At 34.2% G+C, this 13,751-nt stretch overlaps 2 protein-coding genes across 8 annotated transcripts; both read left to right on the top strand.

Annotated features, from left to right (window-relative positions):
- The first annotated feature begins 868 nt into the window (after positions 1–868).
- On the top strand, positions 869–2,358 carry LOC132036739 (glycine-rich cell wall structural protein-like). 7 transcript variants are annotated; one of them, XM_059427121.1, is made up of 4 exons: positions 869–1,061; positions 1,685–1,996; positions 2,033–2,065; positions 2,138–2,358. In XM_059427121.1, exons 1-4 carry the CDS (start codon positions 920–922, stop codon positions 2,206–2,208), a joined length of 558 nt encoding a protein of 185 aa, XP_059283104.1. In that variant the 5' UTR covers positions 869–919; the 3' UTR covers positions 2,209–2,358. The 7 variants fall into 7 exon arrangements, with proteins under 7 accessions (XP_059283104.1, XP_059283105.1, XP_059283102.1 ...); XM_059427122.1 differs by having other exon boundaries at positions 1,685–1,909; positions 2,036–2,358; XM_059427119.1 differs by having other exon boundaries at positions 1,685–1,909; positions 1,976–2,358.
- Positions 2,359–4,220: 1,862 nt separating this feature from the next.
- LOC132037990 (dihydrolipoyllysine-residue succinyltransferase component of 2-oxoglutarate dehydrogenase complex 2, mitochondrial-like) lies at positions 4,221–10,902 on the top strand. The gene is made up of 14 exons (XM_059428704.1): positions 4,221–4,386; positions 5,028–5,102; positions 6,006–6,066; positions 6,148–6,175; positions 7,416–7,486; positions 8,355–8,429; positions 8,528–8,583; positions 8,680–8,724; positions 8,856–9,110; positions 9,216–9,310; positions 9,689–9,779; positions 9,861–9,971; positions 10,145–10,339; positions 10,428–10,902. The coding sequence occupies exons 1-14, from the start codon at positions 4,336–4,338 to the stop codon at positions 10,617–10,619; spliced, it is 1,401 nt and encodes a 466-aa protein (XP_059284687.1). The 5' UTR covers positions 4,221–4,335; the 3' UTR covers positions 10,620–10,902.
- The last annotated feature ends 2,849 nt before the right edge of the window (positions 10,903–13,751 follow it).

Below are 13,751 nucleotides of genomic sequence, written 5' to 3'. Positions count from 1 at the left end.
GACACATAATAAAGTTTCCACCGATCGATGTTATGAGTTTTCGACACCAACATTGTAGTTTAACCATGTTACAACATGTTATTTAATTACCATTATTTTAGGTTACTAATCAATGCTAGTATTAAAAAGTTACCTTATCAAATTATTTTTTAAGTGATGATCTAATTATATAAATATATTTCACACGGTCAAAATGGAAGCCTTGACATTGGTAAAGTTGTCTCTGATGACCTGTAGGTCACGGTTCGAGTCATGGAATCAACCATTAATGTGTGTGTTGGGGTAAATTACATGCCTAGCTACATATCACAATCACACCCCCTAGAATGTGACTCTTCCCTGAACCCTGCATGTGAACGCGGAATGCCTCATGCACCGTGTTATTTTTTTTTTTTTCATTATCCATGAAATTAGAAAACTAGTTGAACTCCAACTTAAATGATAAAGATTGGACATGAAATTAGAAAACTAGTTGAACTCCAACTTAAATGATAAAGATTGGACTCTAGGTGTAGGCTATTACTAGCAGACACAGATCATATAAACCTTTTGTCTCTACTATTGGCATGATGAGTCAAAATACTTGTAGTCCAAATTAAATGTTCATCAATTTTTTGAGAATTAAATGTGCATTAATATTCTGAGGATCAGTTATTCTCTCTTTCATATGCAAATACAGTTGCAGAGTTCTTCAAGTTTGTAATGATAACACTGAATTCCGACGTGCATGGTTTACAAATGTCAATAAAATTCATGCACTCATTTACGTACAATGAATGAAAATACAGTAAACCGTTGGGTTTTTGTATTTTCCAGGCACAAACTCCCTATAAAATCCCTCCTATAATCCCTCTAAATTCTCACAAAACTTTTTATTATATCTCTTTTGCCTATTAAAGTTCTAACTGCGCTAGCCAAAATGTTTGTTAAAATTCTCTCACTTTTTTTTGTGCTTTCACTTGGAGCTTTTGTTGGTGCTAGAAATTTACCAACTGAAAATGATTCTCTTGTTGCCGCAAATTATGTGACTACTGATAACCAAGGCGGAGACAATATTGGTGGTAGTTTACTAGAAACTTCTTCACTTCCATTTCGTTTGATATTATTTTTTTATTAGTCAGTTTAAAAATAAATGATATATTTGTTATTGAAAATAATTAACTTTAAACTTATTACTATCATTTACCTTAATGAGAATTTTGGATATACAAATGTTGCGGCATGCATGTTTAAATATGACAAGTTTCAAAAGTTTTATAACCACGCTGATAGCGTATGACATGTTTCAGATCACAAGTTTCAATTTTTTTTTTATTTTTATTAAATTCGTATTTATCCATACTATATCACATAAATTAGAATACATAAAGTAAAGTATTTAATATTTTTATTTTCTTATGCCATCAAGCCAATTTTACGTATTATAGCAAGTAAATTGTCTTATTTCAAGATTACAAATCTCATATTTTAAAGAAACTTACCTATAAATATTCTTTGAATGACATGATAATGTAAATATTTTTATACAAATGGTATATATATCTTAAACTAGGTCTTTAAAATAATCTTCTCTTAACTATATAAATTTATTATTTAAAAATCCACTAAGCTAATATACAGCATGTATACAGTTTGCCTTTAATTAAGTTTCTTCTAACTTATTTTCATTTTGTTTATCTAACAGGCAATGGGGTTGGAATAGGAGGATCCATTCGTGGGGGTGTTAGCGCTGGAATAGGAGGAAGGTTGGGTATGGGTGCTGGGCCCATTAGTGGAGGAGCTGAAGGTAGGGTTGGGATTGGTGCTGGAGTTGGTGCAGGTGTCGGTGCTGGTGGCATGGGTGGTGACACTGGTGGCGGAAGCCTTGGCGGTGGAGCAGGCGGCAGCGGCAGCATTGGCGGTGGAGCAGGTGGCATCCCTGGCGGTGGAGTAGGTGGCAGCCCTGGTGGCACTGGAGGGCTTGGAGGAGGAGTAGGTGGTAGCGGCAGCGTTGGCGGTGGAGCAGGCGCCAGCGGCAGCATTGGCGGTGGAGCAGGCGGTAGAGGCAGCGTTGGAGGTGGAGCAGGTGGCAGCCCTGGTGGCACCGGAGGACTTGGAGGAGGAGTAGGTGGTAGCGGCAGCGTTGGTGGTGGGGTAGGCGGTAATGTTGGCGGTGGAGTAGGTGGCAGTGACGGGCTTGGCGGAGGATATGGCGGTGGATGGCCATGAAACCAACGTAGATAGCAGTGGAGTTAAAGCTATTGTACTAATATTACCACTTGCATGTTAATTTCATGTTATGTTTTATGAAATGTGTGAGTAGGATGTAATGTAATGTTGGTTAATAAATTGAGAGAACAAATTCGTGTGTGATGTCATTCTAACCTAAGCAATCACCATTTTTTCTTAAATTCTACTGTATATTAAATGGCCAAGGAAGAAACAATAAGTAAAAAAATAATTGAACTCATGCCTATTATATTTCTACCAAATTATAAGTTTAGTGACAATCACCACTAATGATCATTTTGATCAATTAAATCTAGGCCTCTACCTCTAGGATCGGTGTGTTTTTAATTTAAGTTACACGTCTCGATTTAAACTTTGAGAATCAAATTTTTTTGATAGAAAATATTCCACTTTATGAATTTTATCTAAAGTAATCAAATACGTAAATTTCGAAAAAAAAAATAGTTATACCAAAAATATATAAGCTTAAAATACAGTGGAAATTGTTTGTTTCTATTTTAATCTGTGAAGGATCTCTTTGCACAAACATCATTAATGTATCATATGATTGAACAATAGTTAGAAGGACCAATCATATGGTGGTCAGCTAACAATTAAAAGGAAAGATCTAATCTCTCTAAATCGTGACTAAAGAATCATTTTAGAGATTCCAACAAAAAAAAATTTGTGACATTGTTATTGTTGTATTCTAATTATTCTAGACGACAAAGTTATTATTATTATGTAATTGTATAATACTGGTTTAAGATGAAATAATTTTAGCTAATATGGCCATTAAGAATTTATATTATGGACTTAACTTGGTTAGAATTGAGGCCGCAATTATGTTTTATTCAATTTATGTGACAATCTCTGACTGACACATAATTTAAAAAATTAAAGATTAAAAATCTTAGATATGACAAGAGATCTCAATAATAAAGATTAAAAATCTTTGATATGGCAGGAGATCTCAATAACAACCGTAAAACATGTCATTATTAATGACATGAAAAGTTTAAAATTATAATTTTCTAATAAAAAAGGTGCCAATTATTTTTTAAGAAATATTACGTACCACATAAATAAAACGAAGCCAGTAATTGGTGTTTCGAAAGTCATAGACATGACTTTTATGGAAGGCTGAGTCAGTTACCATCAAAGGATTAAAAGTTTGGTATTTGAGTCCCGACACTATATAATCGCATTTGGTAAGGGAATGTGAAATTTCTCGTTAGTCTAACCCAAAGTGGATAGGAGTGGGCATGGTATGGTATTTGAAATTTCTATTTTTAATTTTTTAAAATATTATACCATTACTTTACCAAATTAATTCGGTATGGTTCGATATTTTGAGGTACGGTAAATCAGTAATCACAGTTTGTTCGATTTTAACTTACATATACTTATATAATAGAGAATAATAATGTCTTCAACTATTAAAGAAACGCTAACACCTTATACATGTAAAAGAAAGTATAAACAACCCCCTTCGTAAATCAATTACATAAAAAGGACATTTCAATCAAAATAGATTCGTCAAATTTCAACGTCTAAACAATTAGTTTATACTAATACTAATTTATATATTTGTTAGTAATTAAATACCAATATGTAAATTGTATATGTAATTTTTACACTTCATATCGTACCAAATACCAATTTTATTTTAAAATACATACCAAATATCATAATATCAAAACAGTGGTATGAAAAATTCATTTCGATATGATGATTGGTATATACGGTAGTGGGTACCATACCAAGATGAATCATCAAAAAATAAAATAAAGGACGAGTTAATTAAACAATTAGACTCTTTTCACTGTTTCCCTACGTCAGTAAAAAAGGAAAAAGTCCGAATAACGAAAGCTAAGCAGAGCTATAGTACAATTTCATCGTGAGCGAATTTTCAATCGGCGCCTTCTTCTCGAACCCTACCATTTATTCAAACTTCAATTTTCTCTCATTTACATCAGGTCAAATCTTTCTTTCTCGTATTCATATTACACAAGATCTGTTCACATATATATATAGTCATTTATAAACGGTTTATTTTGTTTCTCAACGTTTTTGTGATTTTGTTGTATTGATTTATTTAACAGTTGTAAGAAATTGAAATCAGCGATGTTAGGCGTTTTAAGGCGCAAAGTCATTTCTAGCGCCTCTTCTACTTCGGTATCAATCCCTGATTTAGCTTTTAATTTGATATGTTTATGCATTCTGTACAATGAATTACAAGCTCTGTTCCAATTTATTTGACACTTTTCGCTTCCGAGATTCAAAAACTGCATGAACTTTGACCAAATACATAGATGTATTTTCCACCAAATTGATATAAGAAAAGTTGCAACTGATAGTACTTTTCATGCAGTTTTTGAATTTACAACAACAACGTACTTAGTGAATTTATAAATTTTTAATCTTAGAATATTGAGTTAATCTAATCCAATTTAGCTTCAATACTCTCTCCGTCTCAATTTATGTAAATACTTTTTTTGCTTCCCAAGATTCAAACTGTGTGAACTTTAACCAATATTTTAAGATGACCAAATTGATATGAGAAAAGTTGCAACTTATAGTTCTTTTCATGAAGTTTTCAAATATATAAATTTCTAATCTTAAAATATTGAGTTAATCTAATCCAATTTAGCTTCAAAGTGTAATCAAATTGACTCTCAAAAAACGAAAAGTATTACATAAATTGGGACAGAGGGAGTGGCTTTTGTTTCGATATATTTGTGCATTTTGTAAAATGAGTTACTGAAATTATTTGATATGACAAAAATTTTGCTTTTTTTTTTTTTTTTTTTGGACAGTGTTTAAGGAAATCTCTGCCCACGGTTAGACCTGCAGCATCTAAATCAAGAAATCCTTCTGCTGCAGTAGAAGAGGTAATGCCTAATTTTAGGTTTATCCTTTTTTTTTTTTTTTTTTGTTCTGTATCTTTTCGGAGATTTTTTTTTTCTAGTAATGAAGTGTTTTGAGTTATTATTTAGAATACAAAGCTATTGCAATTTCATGGAGATGAAATTTTTGTTAAATTGATTTAGATACTCCGTTTCAATTTGTTTGTCTGGTTTTGATTTGGCACGGAGTTTAAGAGAGCAAATGGTCTTAAACTAAAGATATGTAGAATGTACTAAATTGTCCTTTAATTTTGTGGTCTTAAACACACCATGTGGAAAGTTGGAATTAAAGATTTGCCAGAAAAGGAATGAGGCATTCTTCTTGAAAGGGACTAAAAAGGAAAGTAAGACAAACAAATTGAAACAGAGGCAGTATATATTTAGCCACAATTTAAATACTTGATCTGCATTGATTGGTAGTTAATACTATTGATAAATGAATTGACAGAGTCCTTTTGATATTGGTACAGTTTATCTGGAGAAGGAACGTTGTTTCACATTGTTTTGTCTAGACTCTAGTATCGTAAATTGTGAATTTGTTTTGGATTTTTGATACATCAGTTACAAAATTTGCAGTTCAGTACTCTTGTGATAACTATTGTTAACGTTGCTTTTGGTTTATCCTTAAATTCTCATTATGCAATGTATCGGTGCTAGCCTTTTGGCTGTGATCACTCCTACAATATTATGCTCTGACTTAGTAAGCTATTCAAATTCCACAACATACTGTCTATGGAAACTCTTCTGATACTTAACGATTCAGACTCATGTTTTTCTCCTCCGCCTCATTATATTGAACACGAGGCTTCATGTTATTTGTCTTGCTACTGTTTTTATTTTTAATCTCATTTAAAATGTTGTTGTGACATATTTTGAGTGTGACAACAGATATCAGTTCTGACTAGACAATGTGGTCATGTGCGAAATTTCAGCCAGCTTGTGCTACCTGGTAAGTGTAATTAAGCTATGACGATTCATTACATTTATACTGGTGTCAGCTGTTATAATGAACTCCTACTTCTTAATACAGGGTGCTCATCAAATTTGCGGCCAGCAAGGTTAGTATCTAATATTGCTAAAACACCTTTCATATATTATTTGAAGGCATAGAGCATGAGTAAGTACATATATGAAGGCATAGAGCATGAGTAAGTACACAGTGTACTTTCTCGAATTAGCCATTCTATTTTCTCCTAGGACAAACTCGGTTGAATTCATATAGTTTTCTTGTATGCATTTCTTAGGGACCTAGCTCGGTGTTGTTGGATCTGCTTTGTATTTTCATTTGGTTGAATGAGTAACTAAAAGCCGACACACTCCAATTAATTTACTCTGTGTTAAGAGTGCCAGTGTGTGCATGTCCACAGAGGAGATGGAGATGGTGGACCTCTGTTAGTGAATGTACCTGTGTTATAATGACAGTGTGTGCATATCACATACCTTGATTTTCAAAAAAGAAAAAAATTTAAAGGACTTACACTATCAGGGTAGTTGGTGGAGTTTGATTAGTTGGTCTGTTGTGCACAACTTCAGAGATTTAACATCATTATTATGAAATTGTCTTCAATCATTTGTAACGTCCTAAAGTAATATAATCAATACTGTCACATATATTGGGATTGATATTTACCTGCTTGTATCTTCCTTTCTTTTACTTTTGTGTTTATAATGACAACGACTACGCCTCAATCCCAAACACGTTGGAGTTGGTTATACGAATTTTCTATTTCCATTCCTCTTTGTTCACCTCATTTCATTACTCAGTAGTTTGTCTTTTATGATAAATTAGAGGTTCTCTGAATGTTGTATGTTTCCCTATAACCAATTAAAGAGACTCCTAGGAAACAATCGGCTAATGCAATCTGATTGGCTAACTTATAAACACTTGAAGAAGTCTTGACATGAAGCAAATTATATCGAAATCTCTTTTAGCAATTAAAGATCGTTAAGTATGTCATCAATTTTAGCTGTGTTTTACTAATCAAGCCTAGATACTTCATTTTTAGTCCAACCAAAATCCATATATTAGTCCTAATTTATAATATGCATTTACCCAATTCGAAGTGCATAGGCGTCGGGAATGTTCGGATACAGCAATTTTTCATAAGGGTACCTTGTTGTGATGCTTGAACTTTCCTTCATTTGTGGTCCGTGAGGATTCATTAGCTGACCCTAACATGTTTGGGATTGAGGCATATTTGTTGCTGCGTGTTAATTAGAAAAATTATGGGACTTGGTGATGTGTTAATTTTCTCTACGCACACCAGTTGTTTATATGAATTACTGCATTGCTTGCAGGGGAGCTGTGACCAATCTTTGCTCAAGTCCAATACTACCAAATTGGAGCAGGCATTACTGTGCAAATAGTGGTATATTTTTATAGTAATTAAGCTTAATTGGAATGTCGATACAAATGAAATTAGTCATGGACATGATTACAGTGGATATGATATTGTTCAAAAACGTTATTTGGTCTCTTGGTATTGTTCCTGCAATTGATCATGGTCCCATCGCCTTATTCTTTAGCGCTGTTGAACATATTAATTATCAATTGGATATTCCTAAGTCAGTTGTAGCTTCCCTTTTAAATTATTATCTTCACATCGTTTAGTGAAGTTACCCTTTCCATTTCTTTTCTATTTGATTGTGGTCATATAGATACTAACAGCCTCCCTACCTTCAAAGGTAAGGGTAAGGTCTGCATACACTTTACCCTCCCCAGACCCCACATTGTGGGATTTCACTGGGTATGTTGTTTTTGTGGTCATATAGATACTAAAAAGCATTACAGGTGTCTTCTGATTCCTATTATTGTGCCAAATTATTGGGTGGTGTTAGTTGTGATCATTTGCATATATCTCTTTGGAAGTGGAAGAATTATTTGCATTTCTACCCATAGGATATAGCTAGCTAGCAGTTCCAACGCGGTATAAAGTTCTATATCATCTCTAGCATCAAGACTGTCATTATCATCAACATCGATGCCATCAAGAAGGACCTAGAATCTGGTGGAGTAGAAATTAAGAATTAGTAGGAAATTGGCACTTTGTTTACAGTTTAAACAATGGGGGAATTTATAAAGTGAATAACTTATGGATTGCTTCCAGTTATTTTTAATTGTTTTTCTTTGACATTTGCTTTCTCCTTTTCTCTGCCAACCTTTTCCCTTATTCTGTATTGGTACAATTACTCACTTTTTTTTTCGCTTTTATTTGACCCTCAATGTTTGTAATGAAGGTGATTCGGTTGACGCTATTGTTCCATATATGGGCGAATCTATAAGTGATGGGACACTGGCCAAGTTCCTGAAGAGTATGTCTTTATTGATTAGTCCTTCAACTATCATCTGTCTTAGTAGTGTTCATTGAGTCTATGTACTTACTCTCTTTCCTCTTTCCTTATGTGAGCAGATGTTGGTGACAGAGTAGAAGTTGATGAACCAATTGCTCAGATTGAAACAGATAAGGTACATAACTTCTAATATTAGTTGATTTCGGTCACCTTTCTCTTAGGTCTCTGTGGAGATTAATGGCTTATATTTGGATGGTCTTTACTTTGACAGGTGACAATTGATGTTACCAGTCCTGAAGCTGGTGTAATCCAAAAGGTAGAACATATTTGGCTGGCACTGAAACTCTGCTTCGCCCAACTTCCCCAAACCCCAACCGCCACCACCTAGTATGTTACATTTTTGTTTGGTACTCAACAGCTTCTGAATCTGGTTTTGAACACCTGTAGTTTGTAGCCAAGGAAGGGGACACTGTAGAACCAGGCAATAAAGTTGCTATCATTTCAAAATCTGGTGAGGGTGTTGCTCCATCTGAGAAGCCCTCTGAAAAAGCAGCTACTCCAGCTGAAGATAAGAAAGAGGAAAAGGCAAAACCTCAAGTTGAGACGACAACTGTTAAGGAGAAGCCTAAGGAAAGTTCACCTCCACCCCCTAAACGCTCTCCTACAGAGCTCCAACTTCCTCCCAAAGACCGGGAAAGACGAGTGAGTCAACAATTGATGCTGTCTAATCTCATTTTCATGGCAATACTCATTTATGTATCTTGGCAATTACTACGTGTTAGCTTTTACAGTATGTTTTAATGACAGGTTCCCATGACCAGGCTCAGAAAAAGAGTTGCCACACGTTTGAAAGATTCTCAGAACACATTTGCTTTGCTGACGACATTCAATGAAGTTGATATGTAAGTTTGGACTTTGATTTTGTATCGTACTTATTATCTTTTTTTGCTAATATTCTGCATCTTTATCACACGTTTAATTAAACACGAAACAGAAAATTGATCTAGTTTGATTTGGAAGATCTGAATCTTGATGTTAGGTTTTGTCTTATTGAATATCATATACAGCACTCAGACAAATGAACAAGTAAGTTTTTAAACAGAAACTGGAATTTAAGGTTATAACTTCGGTTACTCTTTCCAATTTATTTTCCTGGAAGCAGATTGGTCTCTGATCTGACCTATAGGAGAGGTGTAGTGGGCATTTCTCATATATGATGTTTGTTTTGCATCTATGTTGACCTTATGTTGTATTTCTTTCTTCATTGTTGCTCTTTTCAGGACAAATTTGATGAAGCTCCGCTCTGATTACAAAGATGCCTTCGTTGAAAAGCATGGAGTGAAGTTAGGATTCATGTCTGGATTTGTGAAAGTATGAATAGGAAGACTAGTTTCTGTTTGTTTTCCATATTCATTCTCAAACTCTGGCCTAAAATCGTTATATGAATTTCAGGCAGCAGTTAGCGCCCTCCAGAATCAGCCTATAGTTAATGCAGTTATCGATGGCGATGACATCATATATAGGGATTATATAGACATCAGTATCGCTGTTGGTACCCCAAAGGCAAGCTTGCTCTCTCTGACTCAAAAGTTTCAGATTTTACATGGATACTTCTTGCATAATCAGTCCCAATTTGTCCGTCAAACTCTTTTTTCTATGGACTCTGCTTCTTTAGTTTTTGGCAGTGTTTTCATAAATGTTGGAAGGTTCATATCTTCTTTTCTCCTTGCTCTCAGGGTCTTGTTGTTCCAGTTATACGCAATGCTGAGCAGATGAATTTTGCTGAGATAGAAAAGACAATTAACACACTTGCTAAGAAGGCAAGTGATGGAAGTATTTCTATTGATGAAATGGCTGGAGGATCATTCACCATATCAAATGGTGGTGTGTATGGAAGTCTTCTCAGTACCCCTATCATAAATCCTCCCCAGGTATCTATCTTTGAGGTGACATAGGAAGTGGTTGCATTTACCCTGTAGAGCTATCTAACCATTGAGAATTTGCTGATTGATTTTGTAGTCTGCTATCTTGGGAATGCATTCAATAGTCAGTCGCCCAATGGTTGTTGGAGGAAACATTGTCCCAAGACCGATGATGTACATTGCGCTGACATACGATCATAGGCTGATCGATGGAAGAGAAGCGGTGTACTTCTTGAGAAGAATTAAGGACGTGGTGGAAGATCCCCGTCGCTTGCTCCTTGATGTTTGAAGATGAGCAATATCATCTGGCTTTTGATTTGATACGTCAGTGTATACTTGAGTGCACATTCAAACTTAGAACCAGAATAAATGGCGATATCAAAGTTTTGTTGGCCTGATGTTGCTTTGGTCATGATTATTTACTCAGTTGCAGCCAGATATACTTGAGATTTGCAAAGAGCCATAAAGATTTTGAGTTTCTTCCGTTTCACCCTTCTGCAGAACCATATATACTTTGCAGGATGCTTATTTCTCATTTGGATATATTTATATTAACTTGAACCGTCTTCGAATTGACAATCTTGTATTTCGGCCCTACCGGCCTTTGGTTTTAGCATTTTCTTCTGGATTGGTAACCTTTGAAAAGTCATTCGTTGTTGCTCCCACTATTTTAAACTGCAATCACCTGCTTTTGGGGTCATGCCATGAGCCTTTGGCCACTCAAAAAATGACTATGGACAATCATTTTGGCCTTTCAATTTTTAAAGGGGGATCATTAATTGCAGTTCCATATAGATAAATGGCAAAAGTGCTCGAAGCTCTCTCTTCTATGCTCTAGCAACTTACAAGGACCAAAGTTGATTGAGAGTGTAATCGGACTTACCCAGAACTTTTCAGTTTTTGTCGAAGTTTGAATAGGCACAAAATTTTAAAAAAGGAAAAGAAGATTTTTGAAACTTTTGATATCAATATGCCAATAACATTTGTGTGGTAATGCGATTTTTAAAACTTATGGCCTCAAACATTTCGTATCATTTGTGTTGCATAAGTTTCTCATTAAAGGTACAGTATAAAGTTTAATTTATTGTTTAAAATTAAAGAGCAAATGTTACCACATAAACTGAGCATTCTCTAGTTTCATTCCAACGGAAATATATCTACTAAGAGCCTGTATGGAGGGGCTTAAAAAAACCAAAGATATAAGCTGAAAATAACTTACAAGCCAAAAGAAAAAAATAAGTTGAGGTAACCCAACTTATTTTTTTGGCTTATAAGCTATTTTCAGCTTATAAGCTGCTTTAGATAAGCGAAGCCAAATAGGCCTAATTATTTTTCGGGGCTTATTTTAAGCACAAAATGGCTTTAAGCTAGCCAGCTAAACACTCAAAAAAGCTAAAAACAACTTATAAGCTGTTTTCAGCAAATTATAAGCCAATCCAAACGAGCTCTAAATAGAGTACTAGATGGGAGCACGGGCCCAACATTTTATATTTTTAAATGAAATTTTACATGCCAAAGCTATGTATAAGAGCTATTTATATATAATAACTACTTTTTTCTTAATTAAAGTTCGTAGCTTGAAGTTGTATTTTAATTAAATTTCGTAGCTAGATGTTGTATTTTTTATTACATTTCATAGCTACTAAATACAAGAGGGGCTGTAGGTGGAGTGATTATTAGGCATGTGTTTTACCCTTGCGCGCCTAGGTTCGAACCCGCTGGCAGCAACTTTTTTTTTGAGAATTTAAAGTTACTATCCAAATACAGCAATGAATATAGGAAAGACAGCGAAATATAAGGTAGCTACGAAAAATAATTTAGAAAATATAGCTATAGTATATTAGAAGCTACTACTTGTAGCTGTTACTGTAAGTTTGCCTTTTTAGATTTGGAATGTACGTATCCATAGCAGTAAAAAGAAATTAAAAAAAAAAAAAAAAAGAACAAGAAAATTTTATATGAAAGAACACAACACTAAAATTGCATGAGATTATATTTTGATATGATTGATCGAAGCAGATTCTAACTTGATATTTTTTTCTTTTCTCAGATCTCACGTGAATTTAGTGGATCTGAAATCATTTCCTATTTTGAAGTGTGTGATGTGGCCCTTCGAGGAGAAAAACGTTGATTTTTTTTAATGCAGTGAATAGAAAAAGTGCTTTGTAACTGTGAAAAACATTTTAACTTGTAGGAATTGCATAGCGTGTATTCTGAATTTGCCAAAACAGCTGCGGGGTAGATAGGGCCACCACCGAGAACACTTGTGCATGTCACAGCTGCGGGGAAACTGCTTAGATGGGCCACACCCACACGACCTAGAATACTTGTTCACTTCATTTAACAGAGCAACAACCTCTCAGCTCCAATTTACGGCGATAAACCGATGACCGGCATCCCCGTGCCGGGCCAGTTTCAAGCTAATCATCCCGGAACTTGGTCCACTCAATTTGCTTGAGAGTCCTTGTGGGGACTATTTGCTTCATTTCTGCTGTGAAAGTTGTGCTTTGTGTCAAGAGTATCGTGAGCTTAAACACCGTGGATTTGACATGTATAGTGGTAAATATATATATATATATATATAAGGTCCGTGCTAAACCCGGGCTCAAACTCAAAATATAAAAATATAATCTTTTATTAAATAAGTATAACCTGTTATTCCTTAAACAATTTACGCGTATGTGATTCATTTTTTTTAGTTTGTACAAAAAAGAATGATACATTTCTATATTTAGAAATAATCAAACTTAAAACTTATCCATTTTACCCTTAATGAAATTATTTACAGCTACACAAATATCTATGACTTGTTTTAGGCCATAAGTTTCAAAAGTCCTTCTTTTGTTTCTTAAACTACATGCCTAATCAAACTATATCACATAAATTGAGACGGAGAGAGTACATTTTTCTATCGGATAACTAATTTAATGTATTTGCAGGTTAATAATATTTTATTAGTAAGTTTTATAATTATTAAAGTTTCTTCATCACACAATTAGATGATTTTTAACGAAAACTTTATTTATGAGGAACAAAGTTAAGTAGAAAAATTTAGCGAATCTCAAGGGACACAAGTGATTCGATATCCTAAGCTAAGATGATAAACAAATTTTCAGAAATTCTCAAATTCAATGATGCAAGTATAAAGTAAAAGAAATGCCTACATGTAAGAATCTACAACCAACAAATCAATAACAGGAGGAAAAAAAAAGTTAGAGGATAATATGCAACAAATGAAAAAGGAAAAAGGAGAGAGCGACAAGAAGCTAGAATATCTAATGGAAAAATGATTGTTTTTTAAGGATAATAGATAAGATCAATAAAAGAAAGTGAAAGAAGAAATAAGGTAGGTGTTCGACAGCTTTTAAAAAGTAAACCATAAGAACAAAAAGTAAAGTTGACGTAGGGATCTAAGAGAGCT

This window comes from Lycium ferocissimum, chromosome 11 (genome assembly GCF_029784015.1).
Source record: "Lycium ferocissimum isolate CSIRO_LF1 chromosome 11, AGI_CSIRO_Lferr_CH_V1, whole genome shotgun sequence".
Lineage (NCBI taxonomy): Eukaryota > Viridiplantae > Streptophyta > Magnoliopsida > Solanales > Solanaceae > Lycium > Lycium ferocissimum.
Note: the sequence above shows the minus strand (reverse complement) of the source record. Positions and strands in the feature narration are given on the sequence as shown.

Bases quoted from the DNA above. Each gene is read 5' to 3' on its own strand.
- LOC132037990 (XM_059428704.1), top strand. From the start codon at position 4,336: ATGTTAGGCGTTTTAAGGCGCAAAGTCATTTCTAGCGCCTCTTCTACT. The intron at 6,176-7,415 runs GTTAGTATCTAA...CATTGCTTGCAG, and splicing joins TCAAATTTGCGGCCAGCAAG to GGGAGCTGTGACCAATCTTT. The intron at 8,725-8,855 runs GTAGAACATATT...GAACACCTGTAG, and splicing joins AAGCTGGTGTAATCCAAAAG to TTTGTAGCCAAGGAAGGGGA.
- LOC132036739 (XM_059427117.1), top strand. From the start codon at position 920: ATGTTTGTTAAAATTCTCTCACTTTTTTTTGTGCTTTCACTTGGAGCT. The intron at 1,062-1,684 runs GTAGTTTACTAG...TTTATCTAACAG, and splicing joins AGGCGGAGACAATATTGGTG to GCAATGGGGTTGGAATAGGA.